Genomic DNA, 20967 nt, shown 5'->3' with positions numbered 1-20967 from the left:
ATGATGTGGAAACTGGAGACAGTAAGCCGGTGAAGGGTAGGATTCACTGGATGTCCAATAAGGTCAGGGACACCATCCAGGAAGATGTTTTCAAGATGCCGTGCCTTGGAGTGACAGACCCATCCCAACGTCCCTGGGCTAGCCCAGTGATACTGGTCCCTAAAAAGACCAGTACTGGGAAGAATGAAGTTCACTTTTGTGTGAACAACAGGAGACTCATTTCTGTCACGAAGACAGATCTTACCCCATTCCTCGGGCAGATGAGCTTATTGACAAGCTCAGCACTACCAAGTATATGAGTACCTTTGTCCTCACGGCAGGTTATTGGCAGGTCGGCTTCACAGATGAAGCGAGAGGTCAGCATTCTCAACCCGGAAGGACATTATCGATTCACGGTAATGCCCTTCGGACTCAAGAATGCCCCTGCCTCTTTTCAGCGGATGGTTAACCAGGTTTTGTAGGGTCTGGAAAATCTCAGTGTCGCCTATTTAGAAGTCATTGCTGTCTTCAGCCACACCTGGGAGGATCACTTATCCCACCTGAAACAAGTGCTTCAGGCGCTGCAAAAGGTAGATCTGACTTTCAAGGCCAGGAAGTGCCAGATAGCACAGGGCACAGTGACTTACTTAGGCCACATGGTCGGTGGAGGTATGAAACAAACTCTCGAAGCAAAGATACAGGAGTTGAAGGATTGGGACATACCTACTGCAAAGGCGCAGGTGAGTGCCTTTTTAGGTCTCACCAGGTACTGCCGGTCATTCTTCAGAGGGTATGGGACCATTGCCATGCCCCTGAAGGATGTAACTTCCAATAAGATCCAGAAAAAGGTAACTTGGACCCCCGTCTGTCAAACTTCCTTTCAGGATTTAAAGGATGGATTGTACAGGGCCTCAGTTCTGAAAGTGCCTGACTATGGTCAGAAGTTCATTATCCAGACAGACACCTATGATTTTGGGATTGGAGCAGTGTTAGCACAGCTGAACTCTGAAGGGGTAGTGCAACCTGTCGCCTACATTAGCAGGAGGTTGACAAAAATGGAAAGGAACTGGGCTGTCATAGAAAAAGAGGTGGACGTGGTTGTGTGGGCCATAAACAAGCTGAAACCCTACATCTTTGGGTCTCACTTTATGATCCAGACAGACCACCAGCCTCTGCAATGGTTAATGACCATGCAAGGGGAGAACCCTATGCTTTTGCATGAGGCTATAGCCCTACAAGGTTTAGATATGGACATCCAGCACAAACCAGGCTCCCAGCATGGAAATGCACATTGCCTCAGCCGGTACTTTGGCCTTGATGAGGAACCAGACCCTTAGTAGGGTGGTGATTCACATGTTGAAGCTGGGGGGCATGTGAGGAGTTCAACCATCCGCACAGGGAGTGTGCGCTCGCCTGGGCTTTTTTTAAATTTTGTAAGAAATGGAATGATGGGAGACGAACCTCAGAAAATGTGTGGTGCTAATCTGCACACATTTGCCTATGCTCTCTGCACAACAAACACATAGTCAAGTGTACTCTGGGGACAAGAGAGCCTACAGGCTCAGTCCTCCCTGTCATGTTGAGCTGAAATGTGACAGCCACAGGTACATCAAAGCATCTCAAGGAGGGGGAAGGCAACCCCTTCCTCCGGCCATGGCCAGCCTAATTTTAATATCAAAGGCTCCATGGATCCCTCCTGTTCTAATGTAGTTCTTGGTGGTTGGACATACTGATGAGAGTTCATTGAAGCAAGCCTGCAAAGGGGCTTGTTCACAGAACACAAGGGACAGGAAACACCAACACCTCTTTGATAAGCAATGTGCCAACTTGAAGCTATCTCCCAACCCTCTCTATAAAAGGGCAGTGAATGGCATGTCTGCGACAACTGTTTACAGTAGGCAACCCCTGCATGGAGACTCCCTTTCAGAGGGAAGAAGTATGTGTATTAATGGAGACAGAAAGTCTGTTCTCAACACAAACTTCAAGGGAGACCTGCGCTTTTATCAAGAGGTCACAGAGGGCTCAATTAACCAGAGAGACACTTTGATCCACAACAGACAGGAAGATGGGTGGGACTTCGTAGTACATGTTGTCACCTCTTACCTTTACTTTTGCAAAGCACTCTGGGTATGACCTCACGCATAACAGAAGATCGTTGGTGGGGACCCATGATTGGTTCAATAAGGTAGGCTTAGCCTGCACCAATCACTGGGGCCCATTTGGCTTGAAAAGAGGGTTTAGACCCTCTTTTGGCAGATCATCCGCTGACTTCAAAAGGAGTAAGAAGGACTCATTTGGATCCTGTCTGAAGGCACAGTCTGCCTTAAAGCTTCCGCCAGTGAAGGAAGGCCAGGATTTCCAAGAGGGAAGCAAGATCCCCCCCCTAAACATCTCCCAGGGAACAGAGGGAGATACCAACCCCAGAGGACCTGTCCAGTAGCTCCAGAACCTGGAACCAGCCAGCACACAGTGTGCCCTGCTAGGTTATGCCAGCAAGCTTCCTAGGTGGGAAGTGCCAGAGAGTCTCTGAACAAAGGACAAGGCTGTTGTCTGCAAACACTCTCCTAATCTTTGGGCCGTCCGCCTTAAAGGAGGACATGAGCCCTGCAAAGAAGCTAGGAGGAGGGCCACAACAAGCATCAACCAGCGTCCATCTTTTAAGGACATTTTCAAGTCGAGCCCTCGAACCGCCACTGGCTGAACCACTGACTGTTGTCACGCTGCAATCACTAAAGCCATCCGAGACACCTTGACCAGACGATTCTTGACCCTGAAACGCTGTGTAGGCCAGCCTGCAGCCACCCGTCCAGCCTCGCTTTCCGAACTGCCTGCCGCCTGATACCCGCAGCTGTCTGCCATCTTGAACTCTGTTGACGGAGCTGCAAAGCGTCCTGGAACCGACTTGACGCTGTTGAGCATCAAGATCATCTCAAGCAACAGGCACATTGTGGTTTTGTCTCCCTGGTCCTTTTCCAAAGACACCTAGTGACATTTACGACCTTTTGCTCCCTTGAGGCTGAAACCAAATAACCTTGAACAGTTAAAACTGATTGCTTTACTGACTACCCTCCTGTCAGTATCCAGAGTGCATCCCTTTCCTTTGTGAAACTGTCTGTCCTCTGTGTTCCTTTACAGGGTGGTTTGTATTTTGTAGTGTGCTAGAATTGTTTGTTGTATTAATAATAATGTAGATGTATACAACCTTGACAGGACAATCCCTTTTATCATTGGGTAATAATTGTATTTTCGCTGTGTTTCAACTAACCAATGATCTACGAACTTGCGCAGATAAGCCTTATGTTCCGTCCATGTTACCAAAATTGGATAAGGAGGTTTACAATGTACTTGTGTTTCTAATCTGTTCGGAAGCCTTCTGGTGTACTAGAGGTGTGGGGCTAAATGATGGTTTAGAAACTGATATTTATCCCTGGACCACTGGTGCCCCGGAAGTTGAATCGTCGCACGTGTTCTCCTCTGTCATTTGTCATGCCCTCGTGCATTTGCCGACGCTTCACAATGCTGGCAAGTTCTGGCGTCAGTTTCAGCTTAGACCTTTAGTACTTGATTTAGTATAGTTTTTACCCGTTGTGAATGTGATCTTACACAAATTACATAGAAACTACATTTTACAAGAAGAAAAACACACTTCTTTTGCCATAAATATGTGTCTTAATGCACTTTTACACCTTTCATTCTGTACAGAATTATCCTGAAATCTAAAGATTTGAGGGTCAAGCAGCTGACGAGGGCACATAGCAGTTCATAAATACCCAACCAAAAAAAATAAGGGTGTAATTTCCCACCATGTGATCCACGGACAAAGGTACAATGAACGAGTTTGGGCCCGAGTTACAAAATCGTTTGTCCGTGGGCAAAACGTTTTGTAAATAAGGCCCTGTGTCCTTGGTACCTGTGGTAAACAGGGCTTATTTTAGTCGTCTGTAGGAACTGGAAACTAATGCCACCTCTTCTTTTCCCAAGACAAGATGCGCGAGGAACTTCTGTCCCTGCATCCCCCGCATGCACTGGGAACGTTATTTCGCCTGAGCTGTCATAGTTGTAGGAAGTGGCCTCGTGAGCTGACACATCACAATGTACCTCTTCATTGCTGAAGATCTCACTCAGCTCTGTGTTTTCCTGGCATGCTGGTGTAAACGGGGATCCTCGGCGTAATATCGAATCATCGAGAAGGTCATTTGCGGGTAAGGAAAAGAAGGATAATACCATCTCTGCTTCACACCCGCTCTCTTTCTGGCCCTTTTTCGATTTTCGGGCACATTTGAATATTTGTTGAAGGAACTGAATCCGCGTTTCGGTTTAGTTTAGTTTGGTTTGTGCAGCTTTCTAGCACTGCGACAACTGCTCTTAATGTAGGATAATGTTTTCCAAATTGAACAAATGTGAACTTTCCAAAAATAGGGAGTAATCATCGATTGGCAGGATTGCCCATGCTGTCATTATTTGCATGGGCTAACATGGCTGGTAGTGGTTTCCCTATAATGAATAATATCTGTTTTACATATTTTGCTTTTGCTGTACTCCTCTGCTTCAAAACGCCACAATGCTCGGATTACTTACTGTAATCCTCATTACTCCTAGTCCCACTCTTCCTCCTCACAGTACTTTATGAAGGCATTTCGCCTTGTGACAGAGCCCTTTCCCAACACATCTTTTTGGTTTTTTGTGCCCCTCCCCCTCATAGCCTGGGATATAAAGCACCTGGCCTGTGCTATGATCCTCCTGTATATACCAAAGAAATGATGATTTTACCAACGGGCGGGAGAAGAGGGTGTCAGTACTTGAATCTAGGGAAAGACATACACAGACCACTAAACGGGACCACTTCTAGAAAGCCAAGGGCTCTTGTCATAGCAATCCAACCCAGGGACCACAAGAGTAACAGCCGCACCAGGCAAATGAGAAAGGAATAAGGCCTTTCTCAGGCCATCCTCTAAGTCATGGAGCCCCAAGGAACGAATTGAGCAGAATTGGGGCCAAGCACCCCCTCCAGCATAAATTGGCATCAACTGCAACTCTATTCCCAGAGCCAGATGATCAGGAGTACCATTACAGAAGGACCCCTATCTGCAATTACGCACCGACTACTTGCCTGCGGTAGTCTAAATGCAGGTCTGCCCCAACCGAGGAACAGGGAACCAAAAGGGCTTCAAAAAGGATGCCAGGTTGCAAATTGAGCACAAGGTCAGGTACTCTTCAAAGTGACAGGAAAATTAGGTTGGGGCTCCTATGACCCTGCCCCCACTAAGGCATGAGGGAGAGAAACAGCCCCTGAACAAGAGGGCGACACTGTAGACCTCCTACCCACAGGCAGCATCTAAAAAATAAACAAGTCATCCAACCCTCTAGCCTGCAGCCCCTAGAGCAGCATCTCCCTTGTGCTGAAGAAGCAGAGACTGAAAGGGAGAAGAATCAGGTGCCCAAATTGCACAGATTCAGACCCCATCCACAACTTCTAACATGTCACCCAAGCAGATCCTGCTTGCTACCACGGAATCTGAAAGATCTGACGTGGGAGCCAAAGGAGGCCATATGTTAATTCAGAGAACAGGCACCCCAAAATCACCTAAAAATTGCTGGACACACACCTCCACCATACCCAGTGTGAGATCGGGCTTAGCCTCTCAACTAACAGAATAGTGTCCAAGTGCTGAAAGGGAAATCCCTCTCAACCATGTTCCAATGTTCTAAACATGCCACACTACAACACTGCAAGAGCAGGCCTCTTGCCTTCAGCAGGCAGAAAGTAGGAACCAAAACAGTATTATAGCTCCTCTATTTCCTCACCATGCAGGGAGGGGGGCTCAATAGAACTTGGAGTGTCATCACCTAGTACCTAGTACAGTGCCAATCAAAGGTTATATATTAATGAGGGCTTAACCAGCTGTCCACACCATACACAAACAACTTTAATAAGCTTGCCAAAAAAGCTAGCCTTACCCACTCCATTCATAATCCTCGATGAAACAAGGACATGGCCAAAGCCACCAAGGCCACCTCTCACAGACACCTAGACCCCCTATTAGACACCGTGGGTGCAACTGTACAAGTGGCCCAACGACAAGGCCACTTCTATCGCTCATAAGCAGAGTCAGTCATGATCCACAGAGGTTTGATGCTGCTGTGGAACAGGCAAAGTGCTCTAACTCTCTGGTATTCTTGAAGCTCTGGGAGTAGGTTAGGCCAAGCCAAGGATGTTACAGAACCTAAGAAACCAGAGACAGAGAATTTCCCTGAGAACTGTGATCCTACCTAGTACTACTACCAGATATGACCAACCAACCTACTGATAGGGCTGAGTTTGGATGGCCGCCAAATGGACACCTCTCTAGGGTACTTCACTACAGCCCCAAGCCACCATATCCCATTCAGACAGGAGGAAAGTGGCATCCCTGAAATCTGTCACCACCATAACAGAAAGTGAGAGGAGCACACTCCCACCTAAGACAGTGGTCAGAAACTGTAAAAAGGCAGGAGGTGGATCCCAGAGAGCATTCAGGCCGACCCAAATTACCTTGCTGCTACTCACAATAAAGCCAGGGGAGCGAACCTGCTTGGGCCTCCATGGCTCACAAAGAACGAGGCACAACTGGCACCTGACAACAATCAGCCAAGATCAAAACCTGGTGACAGCTGGAGAACCATGAAAGTGGTTATTCAGCACCTGCACCAGTCTGTGCACATATCCTGCAGCATGCTCAAACCACACACCCCAGGTCGGGGATGACAAAGGACTACACAAAGGCCTATCGCGGCTCACCCAACCAAAGTCTTCACCTCATAAACACCCAGACCATGGGGGATACAGGACCCAGATCCACACTCCTGGCCATACAGCCCTGAACAAGACAGCAAACCCTCTGACCCCCCAGAGGAGCAATATACAGAAGTTAACAAGAGGGGACTGTCCATCCAAACTCCCTGGCAATGCACAACCAGTCATACATGTCCAGAGACTAGTAACAACCATACCCTCTGCTTTCCCAAGGAGATAGTGCCATTAATTAACTAATCTGATCTAGCCTCAGCCTCACCCACCATCATGCTCTGTGGAGTGCCCCAAGGCTCCTGCCTCTCCCCTACTCTCTACAACATCTTTACACGCCCCCTCTTTCTCATCCTTGACGCCATGGGTATCTCCTACACCAACTACGCGGACGATACTCAGATCCTCCTCACCCTCACAGGCAACTACGACACAGACTCCACGACTCTTAACAACATCTACAACACCATCCAAACGTGGAAGGCTGTCAACAGACTCTGCCTCAACTCTGACAAGACAGAACTCCTGCTGGTAGGATCCACCGACACGCTCAAAAATCTTGACACCCAGTTCAGCCACTTCACCATTGACTCCATCAAAATCCCAGTATCTGTCAATGCAATTGCCTCCTCTGCAGCCTACCGTTCAAAACTCATTAACGCTTCCAGGCCCTTTCTCTCTAAAGAGAACTGCTCCAACATAGCCAGAGCTATCACCGGTTCTAGGTTGGATTACTGTAACATGCTCTTCCTAGGGACCTCCACTAAAAATCTAGAAAAACTGCAAGTAACCCAGAACAATGCTCTGCGTGCATCCCAAGGTATCTCTAAAAGAGAACACATCTCGTCCGCCAGGAAATCTGCCCACTGGCTCCCTATAAAGGAGAGAGTTATATTCAACCCCCTGACTCTCACCCATAAATGCATCCACCTCTCTGCACCAGCTTACCTATCGCAAAGAATCCATCCCGCCACATCTGCAAGGCCAACCAGAACACCCTACGCAAACATGCTCACTGTGCCCAGGGTAAAAAGAGCCAGGGCAGGAGGTGCTAGCTTCCCCTACCTTGCCTCCCTACACTGGAACTCCCTTCCTATGATGCTTCGTGCCAAAGCTCAGGCCTGGACTGGCCCACCGGGACACCAGGAGTTACCCCAGTGGGCCTCGAGGCATAGGGCCTCTTTGCTTGGTGGAGGGATACATAATCAAAAGGGAACATCATGACATAATCCCATCCATCCAGCCAGGCTGTGCTGGGTGTAGTTTGTGTGGCGTGCTGCCTGCATGACCCTTCTGCGTGTGGCTCGTGCGACTTCGCATTATGGGAGGCACGGCCCAGGCACATCATGGAAACTGCACGTTCCTAGTGTGCTGCTCGCATGCGCGTGTACGGCCCAACGCATGCCAGTACAGTTTTGGCGACTCGACGATGAGGTAGGCTGCAGGCCTGCGCCATCTGCATCGACTGTTTGGCACTGGCACAGGACAACAGGGTTCGCTTGTTTCATAGAAAGGTAAGGCAGCATGAGTACTAACTTAAGTCTGTCAGAGCACTGCACAATGCTGTTTCTGTGAGCGACTGCAGGCACGTAATGAGAAGTTCTCCCTTATTCCTTTCCACCCCGACAGTAAATACATGTGAATGGCATTGGGATCTGAAATGGTTCATAATCATAAGGTTAAGTGAGCAGTTAGGCGACGCTGCACTGGGAAACACTGTATGTACCATACGTTAGTATAGCGCAAACCTAGATAGAAAACAGAAGAGCGATACAGAGGGGCGAACACAAAGAAGGAGGTAGCAATGTGCTTGGCACTGGGATTTGGATGAACATTGTGGGCTCTGCTCTTCATTTATAGCAGTACATTAGTATAGAAAGGTATCGAGGGGTGCCTAAATCTCTTCTCATGTCATGGTCCATGTTATGCCCGAAGGACCTCCTGGGGGGTCTGCGACATCACGTGCTGTGCACACGTGGAACACACCATTTAACTCATCTAATAAAAGGGGCGAGTGGGTTCCCGCTCGCCAGTTAATCTCGACTATAGTTCCATGTGTTGTGTATGTGGAGGCTTTCCTGACCATGCAACAATCCATGCTGTAAGTTTCAATAGCACGGCTTTAGAGAGTTGGCTGGGCCATATGATGGGGAACCATTTTGTGCCTGCACTGTGATTGATGTGTGATGGCACAGATCACCCTTCAAGGTACACATAGTCTGTGATGGGTCTGCAAACTCTTCATATTATGTGATGTGCCTAATTATGTAATGTCTGCATACGGGAAAGGGCCTGCATACCGTGAATATGCTGTAATGAGTTGTTTATTTAAGAAGGGGTTTTATATAGTGCTACCTCATGTTGCCGTACCGTCACCGTCAGGTTGAGCTCCTGCATTCTCTCGCTGTACGGATGCCGTTACAGGCGTCACGCTGCTGCCATGTCCTGTAAAGTGGGGTCACTTCTCTAAGGTACTAGTCAATCCAGAGACATAGTGCACACTGCACGTGCATGCGGACGACGGCTTCCGATGCGGTGATATGCGATTTGATGTTTCAATTAAAAAATACACATCAGTAAAACAATTATAAGATTTCCTTTCCTGAAACTATACGATTTAAAAACGAAATATGATTCGTAATATTGATCTCTCTTGGTGTTCCCCTCCCAACTTTGCTTTTTCAAAGTTTCCAGAAAAAGCACATCTCTTTAAAATAATGTGCCACTGCAATGTGTACATGGTATGCTTTAAGCACATTTATGGCACGATGATGCATTAGCCATCTACACTGTCACCTCTACACTGTCTCACATGGGCTTTCTTTCGGATTCTTGGTGTGCGGTTGAAGGTCCTTATGCAGTCCCTTGGTATCTACGTATTGGGCATAACCACAGCAATATGCAGCAAGCTTCACAAGGTTTGAAATTTGGCAGCCCGGAAATTGGTTTTGGCCAGTGGTCGAAGTGCATGAAAAGAAGTAGTGGAATTATGTTCACTACTGGCCTGCACCACTTGTCACAACCCCCATCGCCATGGCCCCTCCCACTCACAATACAAACCCCCAAACAAAAGGGCCTGCAGTTTAAGGAATGTTCAGTGCAATGCACTGAAGTGCATATTTCAACTGTTTCCTACACTTTTATTTTAAAATGAAACTATTCCGGAATGGTTTCTTTCTAAAATAAAAGTATAAAAACAGGAACACTTAATTAAAAAAAGTAGAGGAGCACTGCTCCCAACGGCTCCCGCTCACTTCGACTACTGGAATTGGCTAAAATGCTACATAGAAGCTGAAACGATTGCATTAGAGTACAGCTAGGGAGAAATATCACGAGGTGGGACACAAAGCTTGTACGGGTTTAGTTATTTATTCACCTATTGACTGCCCATGGCCATGTTAAACCCTATGGCCATTTCCACCTGTTCAGCCCCTCTCCAACCAAAACACATCCTCCTGGGGTCTCTTTGACCTATCATTATCAAGCCTTACCATCAAACTGTGTGCTCAAAGTGCCTTCCAGTGTTTTCTCAAAGCAGACTTCTGAGAGTCAATCACCTAATTGGAACTGCAAAAGCGCTACTGGTGTAATCAAAATGTCAACCAGGTCTGCCTTCAGCCACTCGATTTATAAGCACTATACCTGTCCTTCACTGAAGTCCTGTTCAAAACAAGCATTGACAAAGCCAACAGTTTACGCTTGTGCATCAATATTAGGCATTCACCAGGCACTGCTTTTTATATGCCCAGGTACACTCACCACTTTCCACCTGCTACAATCCAGTTAGTACGACTACAGCAGTGCCTGACAAATTCCTCTCCCACCATGCCTACACACAAGCCAAAACTGTTGGCATTGCCAGTGCTCTTTTAAGAGTGCCTTTTATCTGTGTGCCCTTCCCAGCATGAGAATAGGATGAAATGGATCAGATGCATGTTGTCTGGGCACCTTTAATACCAGATGAATTTGTGTTTCTCATCTGCAAAATGTGGAACGTCCACGGTATCATCTACTTTGAGAGATCATTAACTTATTTAAGACATGACTTTTCAATCCATATATGCTTAAAACATGCTTCAAATACACCAATTTCGACTAATTTTAGTCAACATTTTCTTGGGGGATACTCAAATCCCCTCATAGAAGGGTTGGGCTCCCGTGCTGTGCACGCTCGCTCAGTGAAGTATGGGGCCACTTTGAAAAATATTCCAGGGCCACTTTTGGTTCCCAGTCCGGCCTTGCCAAAGCCTCACTCCTTGCCTTCCACAAAGCCATGAAAACCACTCTGTTCACCTGATCTACACCACAGTCCCTATAGGACCTCGCGCCACCTCTCCCTATAAACCTGCAAATGTATCTGCAACTAGCTGACTGCATTTATGTGTTACCAAAGTAACTTATGTAAAATGTAAAATATGTATATTGCACCTCCCTTATTTATATTGTACCTCCCTGTAACTAAGCTCCTTGCAAGTAACAGTGCTGCGGGGTTGCAAATGTATAAATAAATAAATAAATACATTAGCCGAAGCCTTAATGTTCCTCCCCACATCCAAAGGGAACGTGACTATGTAATGATGACATCCCTGCTTTCCTAACAAGTACAAAACGTTGTGCAGTCAAAACATGTTTTTTCTTCAAATATAAAGAAGTAGGATGTACAATCCCAAAATGTATCACTGTGTGGGAACTGTGCACCCAGCTGTAGGGTACACAGTCCAACGCTCGAACCATTGTGTTTTTCAGGCTCTACCAAAGCAGTAGCAAAATTAAGATTTACATGAAAATAACTCTTTAAATCCAATGTAATTCCACATTCATGCTTGTACCACCTTAACCTTTCCCTTCATAAACATTCAAAGCCTGAAACGGACATAATTTGTGTGTGATCAAACAGACATATGCAAGGAGGAAAAGGTAACACAAAAACTGGCATGAACACCTCAAACCTGAATTTGTTTCAAACTGCCGAGCTGCTTGGGAGGTGGATTCATTCGTTCACCAATTACGTTCAGCTGCCGGCTTGCATCGTTATAGTAACCAGTGGAAAAACGAATCCATTCACAAGGACAGGCAGTCCAGATAGCACAGAAGCAAATGCCCTCTCCTTGCTGATAGGAATCCCGCTCCTCATGCATGGAGCACTGAAGGGTGCCACCACCAGCTTTCACATGTTATTCAGCACAAGCTGGACTGCCTGTAAAGAACTTCAGGGACAATAATAGATAAGTGAAGGTGGGAGAGAGGGAAGCCTTTAGGTCAGTCTTCCTGCCAGACACTTTAACCGAGGCAACAGCGAAACCCCCAACATATGCGGGAGAGGGGTAGCAGATAGGGTTTCCAAGCAGCACTGGCAGCCTGCTCACTTTGCTGAGAGAGGATTCACAGCCAAAATAGCACTCACTCTATAAGTCTGCCTGCTATCGATGCGACATGGGGCATCACCCAGATCCGTATCCCCTTGAAGGTACTGGGAATCCCAGTAAACCTACAGGAGGCCATGTTAGTTGCAAACCTCGGATTGGGGAACTGCCAAACTCAGATTGGGGAACTGATACACAGAATAGAGGCAACATACATGAGACATAGAGAATATCTCAGTGACCGTAGTTCTGTTCTCTCCCACTCACTGTGACCTCAAGGCACCTTGGAGGGGCGTCTGTAATCCACACATCCCCATGCAGCACGACCTTCTTCAATTTGGGGAGGGGAGGCAGGAGGCAGGGTTATACAAGCCTCCTCAACATTTATCTTCTCTGTGAGAGGATTCACAGCCCAAATGTTTGCACAACCCCTACACCATGGTCAATGCTCATGCTTATATTACATCAACAGAGGGCAGTGGTCAGACCTCTACTCAAACCAATAGACTGGGAAGGCCAGCATAATCTGACCTGCAAGAGGCTTTATCGTTTGCAAATCTGAGAATAGGGAACCGCCATACTGCATGCACAGAACAGTGTCAATGTACATGAGACCATGAGACATAAAAAATAACACAGTGACTGCAGTCCTATTTTGCCCTACTTACTGTGACTTCAAGGCTTCTTGTAGGGAGATGTCTTCAATCCACAAATCCCCAGGCAGCTCTTCTTTCTTAAGTCATGGCCAATGTGTGGGTCCCAGTTAGCTGCCCACTACCAGCGCCCTGTCCTTTCCAGGGACAGCCACACACAAGTCTGTGCAGCCATGGGGCTCAGCCCAGCATAAGCTCCTGGGGGACCCCATACTCACCAGGCCTGGGACTGCCTTCTCCGCCTGAGACTGAAGGGGGAAATCACAAAACAGCATTGTGAGACTGTTGGGATGGAAATTAGCCTATGCCGCCTCCCACCCCTCCCCCAGGTGCTTTAAGCTGAGGCGAATCCCATATGAAATTTTGTAGTGTACAAGGGGGGAGAGGGCTGTGCTATGAAACTTGGCGCGGACATAATATAGCACGAACGATAGATGCATAGCCCTAGCGTGCGTATAGAAAGAAACACCAGTTTGCAATTATGGCAGATGCACAGTCTGACAAGGCAGCGCTGCACAACTCTTAGCTCCATGAAAGGACTCGAATAGGCCCAGATCATAAAGACAAAATGGGCTCGCATAACCCGTCCTCCATGAAGCAGCCTCTTGTTCCTCCATTGTTGCAATTACTTAGTATCACTGGGAGGAATGCATCCTGCAAGGCCGCGAGACACCAGGCTCCTGGCAGTTCCCATTCATCACAGTCAAGCTGCCAGCAGTACTCTAACCCCCACCCAGCCTACCCAGAGCCATGGCCCACACCACTGACCTGATTCCCCACACCCCTGCATTCTAAGATAGTGAATGACCCCATACCAAATCATGAACCCACTGGCCATAACAGACCTAAGCATGAGCGACTGTTTCACCTTGTCACATAAATACCTCCTTTGTAATGCAAGATACAGGGAGGGATACATTATAGATAAAAACAAGGGTGGAAGCCTTGGGTGCGAGAGGAGCAGGATCAACAAAGCACAGAATGTGTGGGTCAGTGTGACTGTATTTCTTCCTCCCTTCCCCCGGGCACCAACCCTGAGCCTCCCAGGTGCATGCTATATTGATGTTGTAGTAGGCTTAGCATATAATCACAGTTTTTACAATGTAACTTATGAGAGACCTGACCTTCACTCCACGGAGAGATGAGACCAGCTGACCCACGTGGGAACTGACAGACGGCGGTGTTGGTGCAATTTTCTGGAGGTCGGCAGAGCCGTCCGCGGACCCCCAGCGGTGGGAAGGCCCCAACTCCTTTCGTGTCCCAAAGGCCCAAAGGAGTAGGAGGCACACACAAGAGCAAAGGGTTACTGCTGTTTATTGCATAGAAACAGACAGGGACAGGTTCGTGGAGCGTAGGTACCCAGGAACTTCTCATTCGAAATGGGCTCGCAGGCCCATTTTGTAGCAGAGTGACACCACAATGTGCGTCACCTCTGAAGACTCATCCCCAAACCTATCGCTACCTCAGGTTGGTTCTCCGAGTGGTAGGGTCAGTATAGGACAGTATAGGAGAAACTGTTATTGGTAGAGAAGAGGTCAGGGGGTACGCTTGGGTCGTCCTGAAGAAATTCTACATGAAAATAGTTACATGAAGAAAGTTAGTGCTTGGTTGTTTTTTGGTGTCGTCAGTGGTTAGCCCCCCCGTGTCCTGATTGGTTCATCCGCGAGCCCCCAAGCCTGGGACCATCATTGTTCCCAGCTTGCGATGTACCTGGTGCTGGCAACAATCTGTGACTATGTGTCAGTGGAGGACAATGGACAGGTCTTACTACTTGAGCCTCCCTTTCCCATCTCTGCCAGTGTCTAACTTGTTACTCCTTTGTTGCAGGCTGGGTCCCAAACCTGAGACCCCAGAGCTTCGTTTGTTGTTGGAGCTTGGCATCGTATCAGGTCAGCCTGGTCACGAGTTGAGAGACCGTGGCTGAGGCAGAATTACGAGGATTTGATTTGTATTTCTGCTCCGAGGAGTCTTTAGCAATGGCAGGTGTGGCCTTGGCGTCTGGAGCACAGCATGTTGATTGCAACTTCGCAACCTTGGCTGTGGGGCTCTCATCAGGGTTGTTCTGCATGATCAGCACCTTGTAGCTCTGTCTGAGCTGCTCTGCTTCGGGTCTGGTGCCTCTGGTTTGCGACCTACCTTGGCCTGGTTATATGTGGCGGTATAAGGTCCATAAGGCGAGGGTCGTGAGGGTGCGGATTGGTTCCTTATACATCAGTCCATCCACAGGCTCTTGTCTTCAGGGTGTTAGTAGCATGAAGCGTCTGCAAGCATGTACATGAGCTCTTCTGGCGTCTTGCATTTCTGCGATGCGGTAGTTGACCTTTGTGAAAAATAATAACGATGCATATCTGTGAGTGTGCGCGGTCTTCTAAGTCATAGCACTGAGTGTGTTCTTCGTGTGGGTTGGTGTGTGTCTGGTCCAGGTGCCTGGTAGCACGTGTGTTACTGTCCGTTGTGGCTAAGTCGTCATGTCATCTCTAATTATGGCGGTATTGGCTTGTGACGTTTAGTCGAGCTGGTCCATATGTTCGGCCTCAGTTCTGCCTGGTTTCCCACCTCGTGCCCTGGATGGGGTGCGGCTGGCTTGTGGAGGTGGTGCGTGGCCATGGTGGATCTTGACGTCCGGGGCAGAAGTCAGAGGGTCGAACTCATCCCGCTGCGGGTGCTTGGGTCGTGACATCATTGGCCATAGTTTGTATGGAGGTCGGGGGAAGGGACCATCCCATTTTCCCTCTTCAGCGGAGAAGGGAACCAATTGTAGCCTGGCATCCCCTATGGAGCAGGCCCATGTATATAGTGCCACCAATCAACGATGACAGTTTTGACTGATACCTGTGACGCGGTTTCCCTTTTTAAACCACTGATTGTGCTAACTGGAGGCAGAACGGTCTCGAGCAGCAGAGTCCTTTGCTGATATTTTGTATTCTGTACAATTACACCTTGTTATCCTTGCAAGCTATTTCTTGACCTATTTCCCTAGACCGTTATATTTACTCTGGCGTGAGCGTTAACAGGGACTTGCCTTCAAGGCCCACAAAGCCCAGCAGTGGGAGCAAATCTTCAGTAAACAAGAGACCACCCTAGCTAGCCTATCTAGGATTCATTGTTGGGAAGGACAGAAAGCAAAATAGGGGGATTGATGGGCCAGACCGGGTGTTTTATAAACCGGGCTATGAAGGGGAGGGGCTAAAAGATTTATTGGGAAAGGTTTGTATCGGAAGGTGAAGCGCCTTCATAGAGTATGCACTGTGATGAGGTACATGCAGGTAATAATTGTTATTATTACAGTCCAACAACCTCTGAAGGATGAAAGGCTGAGTTAGTGCTGCCGTGAATCTTACTTGCAGGGTCCAGGCTAGCCCCCTTCAGAGGAGAGTGCTTAACCCATAAACTATGCAGTCGGATAGTGAGTAGATGTTATCTTATTAGCCATGCCCTTCATTTGGGTATCTGTGCCCAAAACGGTGAGCCCATTCTTTCATTTGATCGGTCAAAAGGACCGATATGGAAACGATACCATGCTTCATTGATGACTACAGTTCTCGTAAAACAAAAAAGCTGCATTAGTGTTCATCATCACTTATTATTATTATTAGGGTATGTATTGAGCGCAGACCTAGCTTTGGGAAGCCACGGAGTGCTTACTTAGTAATTGTAAAAGGCATAAAACGGTTGACGTTGTTACAAGTACTATTTTAAATTAATCAGAAGTCATATTTTGTGCATGACAAAATGCTTGAATTTCTTATCAGTGTATTTCTTTTTTTTAACACTGCCCGTTTATCCATTTCAGGGTTGAAAGGCGGAGCTGGAGGATCCGGCGGGCAAGGTGGTAACTTTCAGTACACTTTCCATGGAGACCCACATGCCACGTTTGCAGCCTTTTTCGGAGGCGCGAACCCCTTTGAGGCCTTCTTTGGGCGGAGAATGCCTAGTCGCCGTGACGATGAAGACATGGAAGTGGACGGAGACCCCTTTGGCGCTTTCACCAGTTTTAGCATGAACGGGTTTCCCAGAGGGAGGCACCAAGTGGGTGGGCAACTCCGGCGCAAGCAAGACCCTCCCATTATCCATGAACTTAGGGTCTCATTGGAGGAGATCTACAATGGGGGCACTAAACGTATGAAGATTTCCAGGAAAAGGATAAACCCGGATGGACGAACTGTCCGGACCGAGGACAAAATTCTCACCATTGAAATAAGAAAAGGGTGGAAGGAAGGCACAAAAATTACTTTCCCAAATGAGGGTGACGAGTTGCCCAACACTATTCCCGCAGATATTGTATTTGTCATTAAAGATAAGCCCCATGAATGCTTTAAAAGGGATGGCTCGAATATCATCTACCGCGCCCGAATAGGCCTGAGGGAGGTAAGTTGTGAGCGTGCTATGCAATTAACAATGATATTGTCCCCGCCATAGAAATGTTTATGCAAACAGCAGAATATTCTTTGTGTATTCATAATTTACTCATGACTTTTATGTCAATTTCCTTCATTTTCCATCTTTTGAAACTCATGCACTAATGACTGGTGGGCGAAAAAATAGCTTTTCTGCATGTCTAAACATCAGGGCCGGGAGGATAGCTCAGGAGTAGAATATCTTGTAAACAAGACACTACGCAGGTGTTTGAAACCCGGTCCTGTGCTCCCACTTGATTTCTTTTTAACAAAATGTAATTTGCATCATGTGTCACATGATTACATTTCTTTGTCCGTAGCGCACCCCAGCCCCCAGCGGCTCCTTTGTGCACACCAGTGAAGACCTGGCCCGTATTAACTTATTTTGCCCATTGTGAGGCGAAAATACCATTTTTTACCTCATGTGGTGGCCCCCTCTACTTTATGCTGGCTTTTGAACTTTATTTTCCCTCCCAGCCAGTCTTAATCCAAACTCTAACTGATATCATGAGAGTCTTATTTCAATGAATGTATCCAGTGCACGTTGAGAAGCAGACCTGTGAATTCCACTGCCTTTAAGAACCTCCTTGATACTTCGACTGGGAAAGCACCTGTGAATTTGTTGAATAAAATTAAGATAAGACATATGCTTTGAACACCTGAATGGACTGGAAATAAGCATACTTGTTTATTATTTTCAGTATGCACGTGGGCGACTGACATGGCCCGTTCTAATAAGAAAAACATCTTGAGTTTAAAGTGATGGCAGTTCCTGAATTGAATGCACAGCATCTGGATTTGAATGTCCAGCAGGTACCAACTCTTCAGAGTAACAGGCACCTGGACCACAGCTTTCTTGGATTCCTATTGAAAATGCGTTGGAAATACGCATTGGCAAAGCCAGCAATTTTAAGCTCGTGTAGAGGCACAGGTGCCACATTTCCAGGCACTGCCCTAAGGGTTCCACCACCTGGCCATAAGATGGCAACAGCTACCACATGGTGCTATTACTTGTGCTTTTTACGGTAGTGCCTATCTAATGACTAAACAAAAGCCAGTACATGTGGCTTTGCCAGTGCTTGTTTTTAACAGGAAAGTGGTGCAAGGAACAGATGCAAGGACACCCGCACTGCATATACATGAATTGGTTTGAAGCACATTTGGTATGACACTTTATTTAATCAAGAGATGGCCTGGCTGGTTTATAGTTGTCATTTATCTGTTACCTTTCAGAAGGCTGCTCAGAATGCATACAATTAGACTCAAAGAGATCTCAGGTAGGTGTGTTTTGGGTGGGAAGTGGTAGTGGAAATGGACGGGCAAATAACGAAACAACACCCAAAGGCTGTATGTCTCTTCTCATATCTAATCTCCCTTCTATCTTCACTTCCCATGACAATAGGTTTGGCTTATAGGCAGCAATTTCAATGCCACCTAATCGCCAAAAAGTTAAAAGGAACTGTATCAGCATGATGATGACACTACATTGATACCCATAGTCACAAAAATAAAGAAAAAACCTTCACTTTGGAAATGCATGCACCTTCCGTGTCGGACAAATAAACACGAACATCTGATGGGCATTACAGTAAACAAAAACATACATATTAAATAACATATAAAATGTACTTCACACATTAGCATTAATGAATAAAACCTAACACCGCAAGGTTCATGTACAAAACCTGCTTAATATGTATAACATTTATTAACAATGTCAAATATTTGGTCAATAAAATATTAAACCAACAGAATGAGAAAGGACTTAAAACTACCACTATACAGAAAAACTCAGAGTAGGCAAATAAACAAGTATCAACTTGATTAATTAAATAAGAAATACGGCAAACATATTTTTGAAAATTAAACACGCTGAACAATTAACAATAAATGGGCAATTAAAGTTAGATAATATCACTTATAAGGTGACATACATTACTTAAATGAAATAACATCACAAACCAATGAATACATTCATTTGATAATATTGACGTTTTGACAGGATGGCATGGATGTCAAAAAAAGCGAATACATATAAGGAGTCAAGAACACAAAGCAATGCAAATTGCAGTCCTCATTCATCCTCCCTGGGATTACTGAAATGAGTGCATTGATCCAATAGGCTTCAAGGTGTAGAATACTAGAGATGCCACCTTTTCAGAAAGAAATGCATGACACTTCATTTCATTCTTCAAGAATAGTCCATGAGCTGCTGAGCATAGCGGGGGAGCCCAATCCAATGTTGGGGAGTTAAGGAAACATTCAAATAATGGGTTGAAGTGGCAGAACTCTGCATAATAAATACAATACTATCGTCTTTGACAGTGAATGCCACACACCCACACTGACACACACCACATGCATGCACGCTTTGTTTGTAAACATTGCCTATGGTTGGTCATCTGTGGATTGAATTATATGGGCGGATCCGTAGGAGGATGGTGTTGGGAGTGCTTCACCACAGCAATCTGGCCCAGGGGAATGCCCACCATGTGTGGCACACTCAGCACTGGCGCATTTGCATTTTCTTTCAAAAACGAAAGTCATGGCTTTTTGCAGTGCCACTTTCTAGTAGTAGGGATGGAGGACACATTATGTAAAATAAGGACTGTACCACACAGATGTGAATACATTGCAACCTCATAGCAAATAGCGACTGGTGCTACTATTCCGAAGTGTGGTTTCAATAATCTTTGAAATATGGAACCACACTTGGGGGATTTTATCTTCGTTGTACACAAAAAACGTAGCAAGGGATGATTTAAGGTTCTTGTTTCTCATGCTGGATCGACGTTTGCTCCAGCAGATTTTTGGGCTATGTGACATCGACCTACGCAATAAATGCCACATGGACATTATATACTATAGATGTATTATGCAAGTCACTTGGTGTGATGCCCGATGAACACTATTCTCCTGAATATGGATGAAATACAACGTTGCCTTTTGCGATATTACTGCGTTTGAGGTACAGAAAAGTGTCTAATTTCCTTGTGAGCAAAGTCGTTTGTGCAGGCTAATTTGTGGTTCAGCTTTGACTAAAAACAATCATTTACGTTACTACCATGTTGATTTTCAAATACTCATGGTGCTTGGAATAAGGTATTATTTACTGTTGTGTTAATACAAATTACACTTGTCCAATGTAATTCTCTTAACACTGTTTCTTTTTAAACATTACTTTGAAACATAGGTCAAGCCAATAGATTTTCTCTTCGAAATGTGAACCCTTGTTTTAGGCTGCCTGAATCTCATCTACATGGTAACCTCGTTCAAGGAATTTGTTTTGCATCAATATTAATTGCTGTTTGCTCTTCAATATTTGATTGAAGGGTAAACTATTTCCTGTACTGGCAGGATGGAAACATATTCAGTGGAGTAAACATCCCATATCACCTCCTGCCAGATCATGAGTTGCAGCGTTCGACAGGCGTTTGCTTCCATTGGGCACTTCTCTTGATTACCTTTGCAACCTTTAATTAAACAAATCTACTTATAGTAAAGAGACGGCTAGTTTTCTATAATTATTACCCACCACCACTATTGAACCTCAGGTTGTTCTATTTACAATTGATATGAACATTCTTTGTACGACAGTACTACAAGTCAAAGCATTTGAGGGAGTAGAGTGGGGTTTACTCTCAGAAGGACACATTGGACCACAAAATGAATTCCTCATGATCCATGACATTATTTACAAACATATGGCCCTTCTATGGGTGCCCCAATGGCACTGGCTTACTTTATTTGCTTTATGCATTCATTTGAAAATTGTGAGGTATTACCATCAA

At 46.1% G+C, this 20967-nt stretch overlaps 1 protein-coding gene across 1 annotated transcript in view; it reads left to right on the top strand.

Moving 5' to 3' along the window:
• The window catches only part of DNAJB4 (DnaJ heat shock protein family (Hsp40) member B4), a 358470-nt gene that overhangs the window by 74848 nt on the left and 262655 nt on the right, over positions 1-20967 (top strand). The window contains exon 2 of the mRNA XM_069641647.1: positions 16573-17147. Coding sequence (XP_069497748.1) covers positions 16573-17147 — 575 coding nt within the window. The remainder of the gene's footprint in view (positions 1-16572; positions 17148-20967) is intronic.

This window comes from Ambystoma mexicanum, chromosome 1q (assembly GCF_040938575.1).
Source record: "Ambystoma mexicanum isolate Mex_15411 chromosome 1q, UKY_AmexF1_1, whole genome shotgun sequence".
Lineage (NCBI taxonomy): Eukaryota > Metazoa > Chordata > Amphibia > Caudata > Ambystomatidae > Ambystoma > Ambystoma mexicanum.
This window is presented reverse-complemented; position numbering and strand designations above follow the sequence as displayed.